Source organism: Eptesicus fuscus, chromosome 4 (assembly GCF_027574615.1).
Source record: "Eptesicus fuscus isolate TK198812 chromosome 4, DD_ASM_mEF_20220401, whole genome shotgun sequence".
Classification (NCBI taxonomy): domain Eukaryota; kingdom Metazoa; phylum Chordata; class Mammalia; order Chiroptera; family Vespertilionidae; genus Eptesicus; species Eptesicus fuscus.
In genome coordinates this window covers 100056057-100075389 of record NC_072476.1, presented here as the reverse complement: position 1 = coordinate 100075389, position 19333 = coordinate 100056057, and the positions used below count along the sequence as shown (strand labels likewise).

The following is a 19333-nucleotide window of genomic DNA, read 5'->3' as shown; positions in this document are numbered from 1 at the left end:
CTATTACCTGCATTCAGTCTTGCCAGGCTTCCTGTTGCACTGACTGACCAATGAGCCTTCGTGAATGATCTCTTTGATCCAAGATGCCTACATTAGGAAGACTTGTGTCTCTTCCCAGGTAGGTCTCTGTGGTTCCTTAGTTCTCTAGGCATCTATCATCCTTGGCCTCCCATCTTGCCACTGTAAAAGGCGGGACAAGGAGGCTTCTCCAGCTGGGCTCCTATCACTCACTGCCTCAGGCACACGAGGTCCCATGAAGGCCTTGAAGCGTCTGGCTTGCTCCCAGCTCTTTTAGGGGGCCTTCTGCAGAGGCAGCTCCTTCAATGTAGATGCTCTACCCCCCAAATATCCACATGGCCCAGTCTCACCTCCTTCAAGTCCTGGCTCAAATGTCACCTTTCCAACAATTCCTAGCCTGACCTTGACATCCCATTTAAAATCACAACTCCTATGCTAAGTGAAAGAAGCCAACACAAAAGCTCACATATTCTATGATCCCATTACATGAAACTTCCTCAATAGGAAAATCCATAGAAACAGAGCACACATTGGAGAGTGCCAGCAACTGGAGGAGGAGAAAGTGGGGGTAACTACTCAATGGGTACAGGGTTTTCCTCAGGGCGATGACAAAGTTTTGGAATTCGGTATCAGTGGTATACTTTGAAATGGTTAATTGTATGTTATGTGAATTTAACCACAGTTTACAAAATGGCAACCTCACTAATTACTGTCTCCTTTACCCAGGTCTATTTTCCCCCTAGAATGCTCCTAACACACAATGGGATTCATGTGTGCATCTTGTTTATGGTACATCTCTGCTCTCCCGATGTAAACTCCACAAGGGCAGGCTTCCTGTCTGCTTTGCTCATTGATGTAATAATCTCTGGACCTTGAACAGGCCTCGGGCAATGAAGGTCATGATACATATTTGTTGCATATCTAGACGAATGTCTGACCTCTTTAATGTTCATTAATAAAAGATCCTCCCTATTTCTTGAATACCAAATTAAAGAAAGAGGATTCAGTAAACAATAAAAGAGCCAGTATGGTCTCATCCAAAATTAATGACAAATTCAAGAGGAGAAGCTAAGTGGGATGGATCCCATTACAATTCCTGCTCCCCACATGGAAAACAAAGAGCTTGACAGGGATTTAAAGGATCGGGAAGATGGTATCTAGTGCTGAGCATAGTTTTTAATTTGCAAGGATTAGAAATGCCAACAAACGTTGCATTTTCCTCTGAATTCTAAAAGATAGTTCGGGTCCTTGGATTTAAGCTAGGAGAACTAGGAAAAAACGTGGCCCCTAATAAGTGCACTATTTCTGCATGCACATATGTTCTGCGAGTAGATTCAATCACATGGACCTGCCAGGAAATATTTTCATTGAAAAACTGAGACACTGTGAGAGAATCGGAGAGAACATACCAATGAGCTCCTTATTTCGGACGTCCAGGGCCATGTTCCGGAGCGCCGTGGCCACTGCGCACACCACACGGTCGTTATCTATTCGGAGCAGCTCCACGAGGATGGGCAGGCCTTTCTCTTTCCGGACAGCGGCTCGGATGTACACTGACCACTGCGAAAAGATGAAGGCAAAGACCTTAGGAGTGGAGGAGGCAAACCCTAGGAGCAAATAGCACGTATGAGTTTTCAGACTGTCCTTTGCACGAACCAAAAAGGTTGAATTATCAAGACCTAATTGTAAAATAGGTTGAATAGGTTAGACATGTAACTAAATGTTTTCACGTTATATTTTGCCTTCAACATATGGTAAAGGTTTCAGGGTGAGTCAGCTAGCCACATTTTGCTTCTCTGGTACCAGTGTTTCCTTTCCTTAGATTGGAAAGCCATTTGTAGCCATTTGAGTGATGTACATACTTGATGCTTTGAGATGTGAAGGTTTGGGACAGAAAGGGGAGCTACTGACATTAAGAGGAATAATAAAATGAGCCCTGGAAAAAGTAGAAAATGATAAAAGATTGAGTTCGGGTGACTGGTTTAAAAACAGAGATTTAATTTGGAGGTGGGGCACAGAGATGAGTTGCCAAACATATCACCAATAAGTTCTTTGCTGAAAAATAAATATTAAATAAGTCAGAAAAAGGTAGGAGAGGTAAATATGACATTATAAATCAATAGTAAAAATTATAAACTAAAAAAAATTTTAGATCAAAATGTGTTGTGTCTAGGGCCATAATTCCATGTGTAATTTATAATATAAGATATATAATTTGTTTTGGGTTGGTGATTATCTATCTTAATGAAGCACACCTCATCTTACTATTGAAATGTACTTGCAATATTCAGAATGATAAAGCATTCCAATCCATGTCACAGAATGTAGGAAGGCCCAGATTCTTCAGACATTTGCATATACACTTGATACTATTTTACGGTGTTCCAAAGAAGAGTGTGCACTATAAAAACCAACCCATATAGGGTTTAGTCAGTCACATTTTCATTTAGGATATAAGAAAATGACATTCATGACAGGAAGTTTTGGATTCTGTGATTGAGACCTCTGGGGGACCACCAAAGGTGGAACAAAGTCCCCAACCCCCCTCCAGGCCCCTCCACCCCCCCTTCCCCATTGGGGCAGACACCCCAGAGCTGGCTCTCACCTGTGGCAGGCAGGGAGCCCCCTCTGGTAGTGAACGTAGGGCATACGCCATGCCTGCCACATCCTCAGCCCAGCCCTGCATGAAATATGAGATTAAAAAAACACACAACTTCATCCCATCCTATGTTAGAAGTCACATTCACATAGTTTCTTATCACCATCAACTCGTCCCATAATCTTTCCCTTGCCCCCACTCCTGAAAACCTGAGGGGATGGGAAGCAGCTAGAATCACTAAAGCATCTCTTGCGATCAACTATTTCACAGACCTGCTCTCATGGAGCAGCAAAATGGGTGATCAGGGAGTCTTAGACATGGAAAAACATCCAGGTTTGAAAGCTGTTTCTTGGAATTTGTAGGGAGGTGCTCTGTAAAGATAGTACAGAACCTCCTTCATGTCCGATAGAAATTTTATTCTCAATTTGAAATGCTGAGACACGATTTTCATCTACCACCTCCACTATACTTGTAAACCTCTGGTCTCCAGGGCCCAGGGAAACATGAGCTTATGCAGCGCATGCATTGTTGGGTTCGTCTTTAAAACTAAGAAGGGAGCTGAGAGAAAGGAAGAAAACGGAAATCAGAATGTAGGCTCAATGTTTACCAATTGTGAGATGAACATCAACAATTGATTTTATACTGGGGTGATATGCTGGCCCTTTGGGAGATAGTGGCAATGTTCTTGAGAACTTGGGCAGGCGGATGCATGGGGTCTAGACATGGCCTCTTTCCTGGCACACCTCATTCCAGTTCAGGATGCTGGATGTACATTAGCTACCTCTTCTAATTCCCCAAGATGCTGGGAGGTGACAGTATTCATATTTGTAGATGAGGAAATTGAGGCACAAAGTTGTTAAGTAGCCTGCTCATCAGGGTCAACTGTACCCCTGACTCCCAGACCTGTTACTCCAAATCTGCTTCTCTTTATGATGCTGACAATTTTCCCTCTTCTGCCAGCATCTCATTCTCTCTCCCCTAATCCTCTGTGCTCAGTCCCCCAGACACTGCCTTTCTCTCCTCTCCATCCTCCCAAACATTGATAGAGAAGAACTTGGCCATATTTGAAATAAGCCAAGAAGGGAAGTTTATGATTGTATCATCTTAGAAGTCCAGCTATTATATCCTGCCCATGTGGGATGGAAAGATGATTTGGTGTTTGGAAAATAATAAGAGTCCTTCAGCTTTGTTGAGAGAGGCTATCTATGTTAAAGATATACCTTTTGGTATCATAAAATGGTCAACAGTGGTATGTTTTCCTTAAGTGAAAAGGGATAACCAGACAACAGATTTCAACTCATATATTACAATTGCTGCATAGAAAATAACTTTTTTTTGGAAACTTTTAAGTTTTGTACGTGTATGAAAAATTCCCAATATCAGTTTAGAATAAGACAACTCAGAATAAACTACTTACATTTCACTCAAAAGATGTTGCAAGTTTCCACAAGATTTCTTGACATGAAAAAATAGGTGACAGTGATGCCTTTTAAGTAGCATCCAAACAATTGATCAGTCTCAGAGGTAATGTGTAACCAAAGTGTAACCCACCAAAAAAGAGTAAACCCCAGTTAGAGGTGGAAAGGAGAAAGTCACCAGACAAAGTTGTTGGGAAATGAGGTATGAGGTATGTTTTCAGGTACACTCAATACAGAACCATGATGTTCCTATAGAGTTTTCCAAAAGAGAAGTCAGTTGCCTTGGAATCATCCTCTGTGGTGGTTAGAGGTGCATGGGTTGCCAAGAGTTTTGTCATCTAAACAATTGGCATAAAAACATAAACAAGAGAGAAACGTGTATCATAACCCATTGTAGCTGAAGTGAAAATCTTTGGGCAGAATGAGAGCACTGTGCACTGAGCATATGAGTACAGAGAGGGGAGCTATCAGACATGGACCAGGATGCTTCTGATAAGAACAGCCCATGCGTGGAAGAGAGGATGCTTGATGATTCAAGAGGATGAGAAGGAAGAGGAGTAGGAAGGGGCGGGGGAAGAATGACAAAGAGAAGATGGAGAAAAAAGAACTGGTCCAGGAGAAAACAGCACAGAAATGTGACCCAAATTTCTCCCGCAGAAATGCTTTCCCAATGAGGACTTCAGGAGAGGTATAAGCCCTCAAAATAATCTCAACTATAAGAAACCTAACACTTAACCAAATGCCAGGCACAGTTCTATTTTTTTACATGCATTAATTCATGTAATCCTCATCTTGTCCCTGTGAAGTATGTACTAGTGTTATTCCCACTTTACCGATGAGAATAGGGAGGCACGGCAAGGTCCCTCGGCCTGCAGCTGCTTGACCAGGTCTTGAACCCAGGAAGCACTGCCCTAGAGTTGGTGTGCTTGACTACCATTCTCTTCCACATCTCCAAAAGACAAGTGTAAATTATATACATCTGCAATCATAGTGATATAATTCTTTGCAAATTCATCCATTAATCTTGGTCTAATAACTCATGTTATTACTTTAGTGTTCCATTAACTCATTCGACTCTCCTCTAAACTTCTGAGTTAAAGACCCTTTGAGTATTGTCAATGGAAGTCCTGGACATTTCAATTTAGCCCTGAGAACAACTAAGCTATGCTCAATTCAGCATCCTTTTTGAGGCTGTTGACCATGTATCTAGGGACGAGTCTCAAATTTCTCAGTTCTCTTATTTTTTATTCATTTGGGCCACATGGCAGAAGATTCTGTTTTCACTACATCTATGTTGCTATTATGTTAGCTCATCAAATATTAAAAATTAATATTCAAATACCTATTTAGTCTAGCTTATTTTAAAAGTAAATGAGGAAATAATAATCTTGAGAATCATCATGTTTTAGGGGAAAAGTTGACTAAACAAAGATATCTAAAATGCTTGGCTTAATAGCAAGTGCAGATATATTTCAACAGTTCAAATTCTGGGTTTTCACAAAGTTCAATTACAATAGAAATAACCCATAAATGTGAGTTCAAAGAACATTTGGTCACATTTTTACAAATCTTTAACCTACTATATCCAATAGTTTTATTATTCCGTGACAAAAACATCATTGTCCTATAAAAGAGGAAAAGGTAACTGAATTCCATGCTGGCTATGAAAAACATTTATCACTTTGCTTCTGTCACAATGCTATAATGTTTTTCTGATGCTCATAAACCAAGTAATGAGGTTTTTAAAGTTTAAAAAGTATTTAGGGCCATTATGAAGATGTGTTTGCTAGTCAATTTGTCACATAAAAGGAGTGTGCATGATCTCCCCATAAAGAGTAATTATTGTTTTGGAAGATGAGGTCTATAAAAAGCAATCTCTATGCAAAATACTGGTGTTCTACCTTCACATTTCTGCTTTTGTTTGGGTCATAAAAAGTTAAGGACACTAAAAAAAAGTCACTAAATTTCAACAGTTGCTATAAAATCACATTCTTGGAACTCTAGGTTTCAGATAGTAACACGGTCTATATGAAAATTGAAGCTATTGTGTATCCTAACTTAATCTTTTTCTTAACATTTTTTTCTTAAGTGAAATCATTTTTTTAAAGTAAAGATTTACTTATTTCTTGTATAAGTTGTTCTCAGTCATTTAAAAATTATAACAATTTATCAGTGTTTGGCTTAATGAAGATTTTCTCAAATCATCTCTATGGATTATCTTCCCTCCCCACATAATCCTTTACCATTTAATATGGTAAATTAATAAATTATACAACAGATGATGATAATATAATTGACTTTCATGCATGCCCGTGTATTTGCATTTTTATAATAAAGCTCTTATGGAAGCACATATATTTGTAACTATACTCTAATATTCCTTAGCAGTCCCTTGCTCTGCCTGAGGACCATTCCATTTGACTAAAGTTACAGTATAAGGAAGGTTAGTGCTTCTTATAAGTAAGGTTGCCATTCTGAGAGTCAAAATTCTACTTTAATCATTGGGATGGAAATATTTCTAAAATGATTTCTGTCTTTTATTTATTTATTTATTTATTTATTTATTTTATTATTATTTTTTAAATATATTTTATTGATTTTTTACAGAGAGGAAGGGAGAGGGATAGAAAGCTAGAAACACCGATGAGAGAGAAACATCGACCAGCTGCCTCCTGCACACCCCCGACTAGGGATGTGCCCGCAGCCAATGTACATGCCCTTGACCGGAATCGAACCTGGGACCCTTCAGTCCGCAGGCCGACGCTCTATCCACTGAGCCAAACCGGTCTTGGCTTTTTTTTTTTTTTTTTTTTGATTTCTGTCTTTTAAAATTACTAGTAATAGTTTAACATTTTCTTCATTGCAGAGGGTCAGCATTATGATTACCAGTTATTAGAATATATGCAACAGCCTAGACATTGAATGGCCTCTGGCAGTTTTCCTTTCTTGCATCCTTGTAGTTACTTTTTGTCTTTTGTCTTTTCTCTTGCCATCATGGTATTAACTCTCCCTTCTTAGGCAGGTCTTTATGCCTGTTTATAAAAGGCACTCCTTGCTTTTTTAAAATCTGATGTGGACTAGGAAATCTGATGGCCATAGTTGTTAAACTCTGTTGAAGTACAGAATAATTTTTGTGACTTCATCTGCTCCTTATTAGTCTCTACTCTATTAGTAATAGGAAAAATTACCAAATAAATGTCTACTCAATATGTGGGGATACATTTCACACTGGGGATAACTGTGCTGAACTAATGGGCAGGTTTATGTACTGAAAACAGTCAGCAAGATATTATTACCAGAAAATATTGAAAAAATTGTATGGTACTTTATCCATAATTCTTATTTATAATCCAAAATAGGAGAGAATTTTTGAATATCAAAATAGCATAAAATCTTTAATCTTATTATTTTCTTATTCCAAGCACCTAAAGACTCAGACATACCTCTGCAGCTCCCCTAGCTGACCTGGTTATGACACAGAGCCTGGTAATTTAAACAGAACGTTCAACCTGCAGGAACTGTGGGATTGGGAAATGCTATCAAAATCTGCAGCCTGCAAAGCACTGATGAGTTTGGAAACTGAAAAGAATGTAGTTTTCCCATAACACTTTTCTATCACAAGGATGAACAGTGGGGTACAAAGAAAAACATGGGACTTGGCTTCTGCCTTTAAAGTGTTCACAGACCAGATTCCTTTCTAGAGGACATTCTTAATAGCTCGGTAAAGACTTCTATACATAAATGAATAATTGGTGGCACTGATCTTTAATTTTGATGTTAATGTGGTGCAGTTCTTAGTACATAACGTTTCTTTTTTTCCTCTGGCTGCTTTTAAGATTTTCTCTTTACTACTGATTTTGAACAATTTGATTATTATGTACCTTGATACAGTTTCTTCATATTTGTTGTGCGTGGTGTCCCATAAGCTGCTTGAATCTGTGAGTGTATGGTTTCCATTAAATTTAAAAATTTTTCAATAATTAAATTTTCAAATAATTTTTTTTCCTGTTTTCTTCTTCCTTTATCTCTCCTCTCATTTGGAGACTGCAATTACACATACAACAGGCCACTGTACATTTTTTTTCTGTGTTTCATTTTGTATAGTTTCCACTGATGTTTTCCAGTTCACTAATTTTTTCTTCTGCATTGTCTATATGCTGTTAATTGCCATTTCCATGCATTTTTGTTTCAGACATTGTACATTAACTCTAGAAGTTTTAAATCTTTAATATGTTTCCATTGGTTCCAATTAACTTTTTGAATATGTGGAACATAGATTTTAATTTTTAAAGCAGAGGTTGTAGTCTTACATTTAAAATACTCTAGACCTCAAAGATATGTCTCCATTTTTTAAATTGTCATAAGAACTTAAATATTTCTTAAAGAAAATAATAATTCACTAAAATATCATAGGTTCAAGATGGCATACTTGATTTGCTACCACCTAGATGGTGTTGTGGTTCAGGTTAGACTCATGACCATGGGCCAGAGCCCACTTTCCCATGCCCATCTGATCAGTCCTCTAACTCGGGAGCTGGGTGGGGACTTGTAGTCACTAAACGCTCTTGGCTGTATATACTGAGAACTGCTTGGTCAATGACATCCTGCTCTCCTCTTTGCATCCAGTGTCATGACTGGCCTGCATGATGTGACCTGAAGCATCCACAATCTTCTCTGTTCAAAGATGACACACCTGAGAACATAAGGAGGTGCTACAATTTGCCCAAGGGTCACAAAGATCAGAAGAGGAAGAGTCTATGTTTGAATTGAGACTTGAGTCAAAGCCTCCTAAATTTAGAGGGAGATAAAATCTAAGGGTTAGTTCAAGGAAATGATTTCCATGATTATCTCTTTTCTACTCATACAAAACTATTCTCTAGAATTCTGCCTGGTGTGACTCTGCTTTTGAAACGTTTCTATGGTTGATAGCAAGTGACAACTTCACTTCCTCTCCCCCAAACTAAATTCTTCCAGTACAACATTAGGGATGCCTATGAGCAGGGGAGGAAAGGGATAATATGTTCATTCCTAAGACTCTCAAAAGAAGAAGGGGTGATCCTCCCAGGCATCAGTAGCCAGATCCTCGGAAATATTGTCAGAGACTAGGCCCCCAAAGTTGGGAGGTCACACCTGAGAGAGAAAGCAGTACTACTGCCAAAACTGTAGCAATGGAAACAAAGGATCTCTCTGCCCCCTCCTCTCTCTCTCTCTCTCTCTCTCTCTCTCTCTCTCTCTCTCTCTCTCTCTCTCTCTCTCTCTCTCTCTCTCTCCCTCCCTCTCTCTCTCTCTCTCTCTCTCTCTCTCTCTCTCTCTCTCACACACACACACACACACACACACACACACACACACAGAGAGAGAGAGAGAGAGAGAGAGAGAGAGAGAGAGAGAGAGAGAGATGACAAGAAGCCAGAAGTTAGAAGGTATAATAAGAAGAGAGGGTGTGATTGCATGACAATGCTGAGGCCAGTATGTGTGGTGCCTATAGTATTAAACTTCTGAGAAATATCTGTAGTTATGTGTCTATATTAACATTGTTTTCAATAAAATGTTAAAGGAGTGATTATGTATATTTCAAACTGAGGCTTTAATGTTAAATGAATGAAAAATGGATGGCAGACGCCCAAACTTCCTCTTTTGATATTTTTCCCTATATGCACTCATTCTTCTAAGAAGTTACACTTTTTTATGCAATAAGGCGAGTTAGCTCATGTAATAATTAGTGATCAAACTCAAGAATTCTTTGCTATGGTGAATCTCTTCCTACCCAAAAGGAGGGTCATGGAAATTTTCTGTGAAAACCAATCAGTGTGTGTTTATAAGGACTCTAATATTCCCAATCACATATTTGTTTTACTTTAACATTTTTGCCAAAGATAACTAGCAATACTACTCTTCTCTGAAAGCCAATAATTTAAAAATTCAAGACCTTCTTTTCCTCTGGGAACAAGACCATTTATATAACATTACAGTAATCACATGAGTTTGTATACAAGATGTTTGGGTATTAGCTCCCTTAACACCCAACAACAGGGCTTTGCAAAGCGTCAGCATGTCCCAGTCTCCTCTGAAAACCAAGTAGCTCAGCTGCACAAGCAGAATGGAGAGCACATCACGGCATTTTCAATGACTACACTTAGATCTAGCCGTCTGTGCTTTGTACTCATCTTCAAGGACCCCTGAGCCCTTAAGGAGAATTTTTCAAAGGAATACCTTTTCTAAGTCCAACAGTTCAGTGTAACTGATCTTTCTCTCACATTCTCAAAAACTTCATTAGAATTGCATTCCTCAAAACTGGACTTGTGCTATTTTCTAGGGTCGTGCTCATAATCCCAGATTTCTTTTTTATGGTAACGAACTAGTCATACCTTCCAGCTCCCTGCAGCCAAGTTCTGCAGGGCGCCTGCCGCCCCTTCCAGCGTGTCTGCATTTGAGCACTCAGAGAGCAGTGTGAGGTAGGGTTTGACTATTGATGGGTGCCACAGCATCTGGATCCCTTTTGGTGGTTCTGCACAGTCGGGAAGAGGTCCTACTCCATCCCACTGGAGGAAGAAAAATAAGAGAGTAAACATCTTTAACACCATTACACTTCCCAATATTGCCTTCTGTGAACATTACAGACCATAACAAAACCAGGGTGTCGTAACATTTGGTGAACATGTTTTGCATGTAGGGTAATGCAGTAGCCGTCCAAGATTACGAGAGCCATTCCTGCCCACCAGGAGCTTATGATGGAGGGTGAAGGGGGTTGGAGCTTGGACAAAAGTGAACGTAACTTGCAGTAGAATGGATAAGCTCCCTGAGAAGAATCCTAGGCCATTGCTACAGGAAGGAGGGAGAAGAGATGGATTGATTTCGAGTGGGCAGGGAAGAAGAAGGCTGCAGATCAAGGTGGCTTATTTTATAGTTAGCATACCACTGACATAACGTAGTTAGTAATGATCAAATGCCTTCACTTCTTATGGGTAAGTGTGAACTCTGATAAATTCCTATATAACTTGTTTGATTTTGAGTACTATCATTGTATCTATAGGCTTCAAACAAAAGACAGAATAAACAAAAAAATTGCTATGGTTTATTAGATGCATTAACATAGCATAGGCACACTAGATCTTATAGCAATTCTGGTAGTTAAGTTTGCTTTGAATTGAATCTAGTAAATAACAGAAAAATTTGTGGTTGAAAATTAATTACAAATAATTTAGAAATTATGGCTTATTGCACAAAGGCATATAAAGTAGACCATTAAAAAGAATAATTTTGAAGAACTTGTAGCAACTTGGGCAAATGATTACATTAACAGTTAAGTGAACAAAGCAGTATACAAATTGGTATGGGTTTGTGCTTTATTGCATGTAAAATGCATCATAAAAACCATGTAATGAAATAAAAACTTATTAATAAACTGGTTTTCATTTTTTCTACGTTTTAATTTTTTGTTGTATTACTTTTATTTAAAATATCAAAAACTGTACTATTGATTCTGATCTTTGATTATACACAGCCTTTGTCTTTTGTGAAAAATAAAGGCAACGAGTATAATGAGGGTAGACATGAAATAAACTGTATGTATAGAAAAAATATTCCCATGTTTACTTTTGAGAAGAATCACAGTAAAACAAAATAACCCTTAATTTTAGGGTGAAGTACTAAGTTATTTAACTGCTTTATTTGTGTTTATTGATGATGCTTAAAAATAAATATAGTCTAAATGTGATACACTATGCTTTTTCATACATATGTTCGGTACATATACAGTATATGTGCATGTGTGTATATATACATATACGTATAAATACAAAATTACAACTATATTTCAGACTCTGTGTAAGGTCTGAAAATTTTACTGGAAGAAAATATAGGCTTACTTCATATCCTTGTAACATAAAAAAGGAAGTGTTGATAGAGATAATGTAAAGTTATTTCACTGTCATAAATAATTTCAAGAATTTCTTTATTTTTTAAAAAAGCAACCCTGAAAACTCAAGCCTTCTTTTTCTCAGTTCTGATACAGCTTAGTTTAAGTCAAGGCTAAATGTCAGAGATGAATGACATCCCACAGATGGATGTTGGACATACCATTAAAGGTCATTTTCAGTAAGAATATCACTCAATTTCAACTTCCTTTTCATACAAGAATACTCAATGTAGGAATCTTCTTGTGTGTGTGTTTTTTTTTTAACCAAAGCCACTTCTAAACTATTAAAGGCGAATTTGCATCTGTGCACAGCCTATCAATGAAACCAGCACATGTCTTTTAAATACACTTTTTAAAAAATGAAAGTGAACCAGTCTTGTCACAGTGCACGTGGTTCACTATTTGAGACTGGCCCACTCCTTTGGATAGAAACACAGCACAAGGAAAGTAGGTTTGTTGATATCGATGATGAAACAGGGGTGATACTGATTTCTTAAATGAAACCAGCTTGGGGTACTGAATCTATTTGCTAGTGTAACAGGAAATGGAAAATTATTTCATTTGGGTTTTTATTTTGTCATCTTCTATCTTTTAAAATATCCTTTTCATACAAAGATTTAATAATATTGAGAAAAATCAGACTCTAGAATTTAGAGCCCAACAGGGATGAAATTTCTCTCTCATGTCAGAGCTAACATAACAGTAACAAAAGATATACAGTATTTGCTTGCTCATTATAATATGTGACAGTCAAACTCTATGAAGAGCAAAAGGCAGCTGGGTTGTGTTTTCTGGGTTCCATCTTGTCCTACTTTTCTAACTTCTGTGCAATAAAACAGAAGTTTTATTTAGTCATTTAGGATAAATGGCTAAATCATAGACAATTTCCTTGTGCTCTGACATGCAATCTATGTAGCTCTTAAATACCTTCCATGACCATCCTTTCTTAAGGGTTACATAGAGAACTTGAAGGAAATAAAAGGAAAACCAATATGACAGGGATCATCTTTGATGGTAGCTAGAGATGGAATTCAAAGGGGACTCTCTGCTATTTCATAACGTTGATGGCACTCTGGCCCCTGTCAAGATCGAAGAAAAAGAACGGTTTTAAATCAGTCAATGGATCTGGCCTTCATCTGGGTACTTTATTCAGACTCTTGAGCTAAGAGGGAAAGAAGTATCAACTACCCATTAAGAAACTGTTTTTCACTACCCATAAAAAGAACAGAATCTTAAGAATTGTGCTAACATACTTGACGTTATGTTGCCTAGAGAATCAACATAATAGGACTATAGAGCGATGGTGACATCAGGATCCCACTGAAGGCGTGAAACAGTTCTGCACATGCAAACTTCTACTGGTACCCTTCTTCTAGATTGAGGATTTGAAGAAATCACGGCTATGCAACTCTTCTACCAAAGAGGAAATGTGTCATTTATAAACTTAAACAGAAGAAGTACCCATCCTAAAATTTGTACAGAATGAGCACATGGACTAAGGCAAGCAGTGGCTAAACCTTTAACACCTTCAAAACTGATCATCCAGCTCATTGGTCCTAAGAACACAATGAGCCTTATGCAAACTGCTTATTTTAGACTATATTTTGAGGGCACATTATACAAATTCTTTAAGAGATTGAAATATGAAAGTGATATGTAAAGAAGCAAAATGTCATCAAGTCAGGAGAGAGAACGTTCTATGTAATAAAGACAGGGCACAACCAAGGGGACAAAGTATTTCCAAAAAACCAACAGGGACAATGCTGGCTGAGTATATTTTGACTCTATTATCTATACTATTGCCAGGTTGTGGCATACACCATCCTCCCCCCCCCAGCACACACACACACACTTACACATAAACATATAGCTGTGTGTTTATCTTCATTTATCAGGTTTAAATAGAGATATCAAGCTGAGATTAAAGTGAAAGCAAACAAAAAAGGAGAAAGGCATTTGTGATTTTAAAAAGTTTTATTCCAGCTTGGGGGAACTTTTCAGTAGAAATTCCCTTTTCTTCTCATAGTTTTACTCTTCAGACTTGGTAAATAAATGTTCCTCAATTTTGTGCACATTTTTCATTTCCATCTGCTATATTCCAACAGACAAAATTTGCAAAAGTTCTAGCTGTTCTTGATTCTTAAAGGTATTACTTCAATGTTCAAATGATATTCTGTGTAAGTCATTCCTATGTGGTTAAGTAGGAAAATATAACAGAACACATTTTAGCTTTAGAGTTCCCCTTATTCATTCTCTTGTTTATAGGAATTTAGAATTTTGCACATACAGTTAGAGTTCATGAAGCTAAAGTTTAAGGGGGTTACACAGGGTTTTCAGATGTTTTATGCACAACACCATGGCCTGAATGCTTGTGCCTGCCCAAGACTCACATGTCCAGGTCCTAATCTCCAATGTGATGGTGTTTGGAGGTGGGGCTTTGGGAGGTGATTAGGTTTAGGTGAGGATAAGAGGGCGAAGCCCCCACAATGGGACTAGTGTCCTTATCACGAGGTGAAGGGACCAGAGTTTTCCCTTTCTGCCTTGTGAGAGCACAGCAAGAAGACAACCACCTGGGAACCAGGAAAAGGCCCTCAACAGACCCCAATTCTGCTGGTCCCTTGATCTTGAACTTCCAGCCTCCAGAACTGTGATAAATGAATGCTTGTTGTTTAAGCCCCCCACTTTACAGTATTTTGTTATAGCAGCCCAAGCTGGCTGAGACATAACCATAGTGAAGACTAAGAAATCTTGGTATCAGGAGGGTCCTCTAGCTACACCATGACTTCTTCCAGGGTGCTCTCTTAGGCACAGGATGGAAGCAAAACAAGGAAAGTGTGTGGCAGGATTGTGTTGCCAGCAGAGCACAGAGCAAACCAACAGATTGATTTGTCTTCCAAAATAGTGCCACCCTCTAGAACATATTCTCAGTACTTTTTTTCACTGGCTTTAAATGCCAGTATAAGTAGTATCAATAATCAAATCAGTGAATAGTGAATGTTACTCACTTTCTGAACTTGTATAAAATTGTGAATATATATTATCTCTCCAAGAAGGTAATGCTCAAACCTTTTTAGAAAAGAAGAGAATAGCACACTCCCAATTTAGAAGCTAAGGGGCTGCTGAAATTTGGATGTGGTGCTTTCTGATATGGTCCCAGGCAGGCAAGGAGGGACAGACATGCTGGCCACTGCAAGAAATGTCTGCTTAGGAAGAAAATTACATAGGTGAGGGGATGTGTTCAATGTGTGGGTTAAAAAAAGAAAAGAAAAGGAAAAAGCTTTCCTATTATTTGCTTTTCATACTTTTGCTTCCCTCTAGGGCTTAAATTCCACTTAAAAGATTTCTATCTTAGTTGGCTTGAGGATGAAATAGTGGAAGTCATTGTTCCTTATAGGAAGAGAAAGATGTGACTTAGGGATAAAAATCAGAAAGTTCAAAAACTAAAAATTAAAGGTGTCCATACACTTTACAATGAGACTTTGTACACTGGGGTCCTTTAAGGGGTGGCAGCTCACGAGACAATTTGAATGATCACATTCATCAAAGCCCCTATGGAATGAGAATTAACAAGAGGCCTTCAGCTCCTCTCCTGTGCAGGAGTTTACACCTGCTCCCGTCGCCATCGCCAATGCACTGGGCTGGGTTCTTGGGAGGTGCAAACAGGAAGAGCTCTCCTAATCAGAAGAAGGCTTTCCATTTCAGGAGAAATGCTATAAACCACGTTGCTCCTCGCACATGTCACAGCCATTCACGTCTATGTAAAGAAGAGAGCTTTTACAGCTGAGCTGCATCCTCCAAATGCAAACAGAAAGGCCTCTTCATCAGCAAAATGCATCTCTATTGCCTAGTTTTCTCTACGGAGGAGGGGCCACTGCCATCAAAACACATGGGCAGGCTTTCAGTTTTCAGAGATTTCAGTGAGATGCGCCAGAGTCCCGTGATATTGCAAGCAAAGGGAGTGGTTCTGCAGTCATAGAAAGCATTCCCATTTTAAAACGGATTCTTCCTCCCAGGAGAAGCCACATGTCACAGGAAGAGAAGATGGCTGGGAGATGGTTCTAGGAGGTACACTGTCAGGGGATTTTCTCTCATGCAGGGTTTGGGTGAATTAGGCTGCTGTCAGTACTAAGTACATTAAAAAGCAGTGACTTGGACACAAGTTCATCCACTTGGTCTGCCATTCTTGCTTGACTTGGTCTGGACAGCAGAGTTACGAACTGACTTTGCCTTTACAGTGTTTCATTATCACTTCCAGCTTTTTCAGATGGGGTGTGGGGGGGAGGGAGACAGGGAATAAAATTGATGGTCACTAAAAAAAACCCCAAAAAACTCCAAGCAACTGTAAAAAGCCAGAATAAATAATGATTCTTGTGTTGACTCTTGGGGATTTTAAAGGAAAGGGTAACTCAGGTGTCTGAATTTCCCTGCGGGCTGTTCAGAAGCCGTCAGCTACAGGGGGCTGAGCTGTGCAGAGCAGCAAAGGATGAGGGTGAGAGAGGATGGCCAATGAGCTGTATTTCTGGGGCACACATTGTCTCCAGGCTTGGCTTGCAGAAGATAGGAGGGGGTTTGCATTTGCAAGATTAGGAACCTGTATTTAAGCAGAGGCAGGATATGTGTTTTCTGAACAAAGCTTCAGGAAAACACACTTAAAACAAAACAACAAAACCTCAGAGATATCTTTGCTAAGGGGCACACCTTTCCCCTAGGAAGAGATGGGAGGGAGGCTAGTAGTGTGCCTACTCCAGACACTGGCACAATTAGGCCCCTGGGCTGTGCCTCACAGAGGAGTGTTATCAAGGCTGATCCACATCATGGAGCTCACCTGCTCCTCCCCCAAGTCATCATGATGGAACCCACTGGAACACCAGTAATGCTCACCTAGAATTGTCTTTGCTCCTAACTTTCCATTCACTTGGGCCACAGCCCTCTCCATTTCCTGCCTTTTAAAGGGGGCTCAGTTCCTGATCTCCTTCAGGTAATCTTGTAGTCTCATTTGTTTATATCTTTGGTGATATGTCCCTCAAAGATAATCTAATACAGTCAACTGGGATGATTTTACCACCTAAGGAGACAACTGGCTATGTCTGGAGACACTTTTTTTTGTTGTTGTCACAACTTGGGGAGGGATTGCTATTGACATCTACTGGGTAGACAGCTGCTCAACATCCTACAATGCACAGGATAAGCTCCACAGCATAGAATTATCCAGCTTAAAATGTCAACGGTGCTAGGTTGAGAAGCCACGTTCTAGTAGAACAAGACACAGAGTATTTATTAATGGGTAGGGTGTTGCATTGTAAAATGTAAATAAGGAACCTAAATGAAACACCTGTAATAAAGTTTTAAGTCTGTAAACTTATTGAAATTAGAAGAGCAGCAATTTTAGCTGATAGGATATGTTTTATACGGTTCAGAAGAAGTAGAGGAATCTCATTCATTCCTGGGCATGGGAAAGGAGAGTCACCACATGGAAACGTGCAGCCATGACCTTTGCAGGCTCCTGCGATTTGTTGCTTCGAGGACATGAAATACCATGTCTTGACTCACCAAGCTCCCAGCATATGGTGAGTGAGACTCTACTGGAACTGGTCGTGAGGAATGAGCAGTAGCTGACATCAGCAGATGGTGAGAGAGAAATGGTATTAAGCAGCAAAAGTAAAAGGATGGTTACTAATTAAGAAAATGAAAACTGTCTCAAAAAAAGAAAAACAACCTGTGATATTAGGCAAGGCATCAAGAATTATCATGAAGGATGGCTCCATCAAGAAATAATAAATCAAATCAAAATGTGTTTCAACTCTTGCTGGTACCTAGAGTGATTAAGGTAAATGTTGGCTGATGAATCCAAAGCCTTAAAAACATTCATTTGGTCTAGATATTTCACTTTTAAGAATTTATCCTTGAGAAGTGATTAAGGATGTAGGTGAGATTTAAGTACACAGATGTTTGTTATACTTTGCATTAGCTAAAATTTAGAAGCAATCTAACTTTCTGACAATTGGGATTGGTTCACTCATGATGGTATAGTGCCACAATCGAATTCTTGGTAGCCCTTCCACATTCTGGTATTACTAGAGGCCTGGTGCATGAAATTCATGCACTTGGTGTGTGTGTGGGGGTGTCCCTCAGTCCAGCCTGCGCCATCTTGCAGTCCAGGAGCCCTCAGGAGATGTCTGACTGATGGCTTAGGTGGTCAGTGCATGTCATAGCGACTGGTCATTCTGCCATTTGGTCGATTTGCATATTAGCCTTTTATTATATAGGATGTTTACTCACATAATAGTTACATATGTGCATATGTATATGTATTTATAAGTAGCATCCATTTTGTCTGAAATAAGGAGAAACTTGTTTAAAATTCAAATCTCTAATGCGGTGATTTGCAATGAAATTCATTTTTGTGCTTTGGCACACTAACTGCTATTTAGTCTCAGAGCCTCATTTCTAGCCCAATAGCACCCATCTGATGAAGTGAGGAATGTGTGAGGCTCTTGAGGAAGTGATACCCAAAACAAAGTTCCGAAAACCCAAGGAAACCTTCACGGTGATGGGATTTTGTGACACGTGATCCCACTATATACATCACATGTGAAAGTCTTCAGAACAAAGCATTTTTAAGTCTGACATGATCAAAAGTACTGTCCTTTGGATGCTCATATCCACTTGCTGATGCAAACTGTAAATTCTCAGATGACAACTGTGAGAAAGAATGATCATTGTGTTTGGTGATGACTTCTGAATGTTGACTGATGATGTAATAAAATGCAGCCCAGCCATGAGTAGCTGGATAGTAACAGTGTGAACCGTAATTGAAAGAGGAGATCTGGTGAATATTCTTGGCTCACAGCAGCCCTTGGAGGCAGAGAGTCACCAAGAAGGAAATGGACATATCACAGCTACAAACATCTATTCAAAACACCCCCAACAGCAAGACCTAAAGGCAACCCAGTGCCCCAGAATGACCATCATTCATTCAGCACAGCTGGTGCTGGGCGCTGGGCTAGAAGCTAAAGACAGAAAGGAGACCCACAGTCCCTCCCTCAGAAAATTCCCTCTCTATGGGGATCAATTGCTGTCATAACTCATAGTGTGATGAGCACTAGAGAAGTTCAAGTAAAACCATGCGGAAGTGGGCTAGAGAGTGATTTTTTTTTTTTACATGAGGGAAGTATTTTAAGGGTGGAGATAATGTTTTATTTGGTCTGAAAGGATAATTTTCCAAGTAGTGGAAGGAGAGGAGGGGAAGGCCAGCTGGAGAAACAGCATGAGCAAAAGCTTGGAGGCTGTGCTGAGTCAGGAATGTGTGCAAGGAAAAGGCTTCCTAAGTTCTACCAAGATGTGTCTATTATCATGGGAAAAACAAGGGGGCGTTGAAGG

The 19333-nt window shown here is 39.2% G+C and overlaps 1 protein-coding gene across 1 annotated transcript in view; it reads right to left on the bottom strand.

The window, feature by feature from the left end:
* The window catches only part of CTNND2 (catenin delta 2), a 664153-nt gene that overhangs the window by 88513 nt on the left and 556307 nt on the right, over window positions 1-19333 (bottom strand). The window contains exons 16-18 of the mRNA XM_054714357.1: window positions 10404-10577; window positions 2624-2698; window positions 1428-1578 (exon numbers count right to left, since the gene is read on the bottom strand). Of these exons, the coding sequence (XP_054570332.1) occupies window positions 1428-1578; window positions 2624-2698; window positions 10404-10577 (400 nt within the window). The remainder of the gene's footprint in view (window positions 1-1427; window positions 1579-2623; window positions 2699-10403; window positions 10578-19333) is intronic.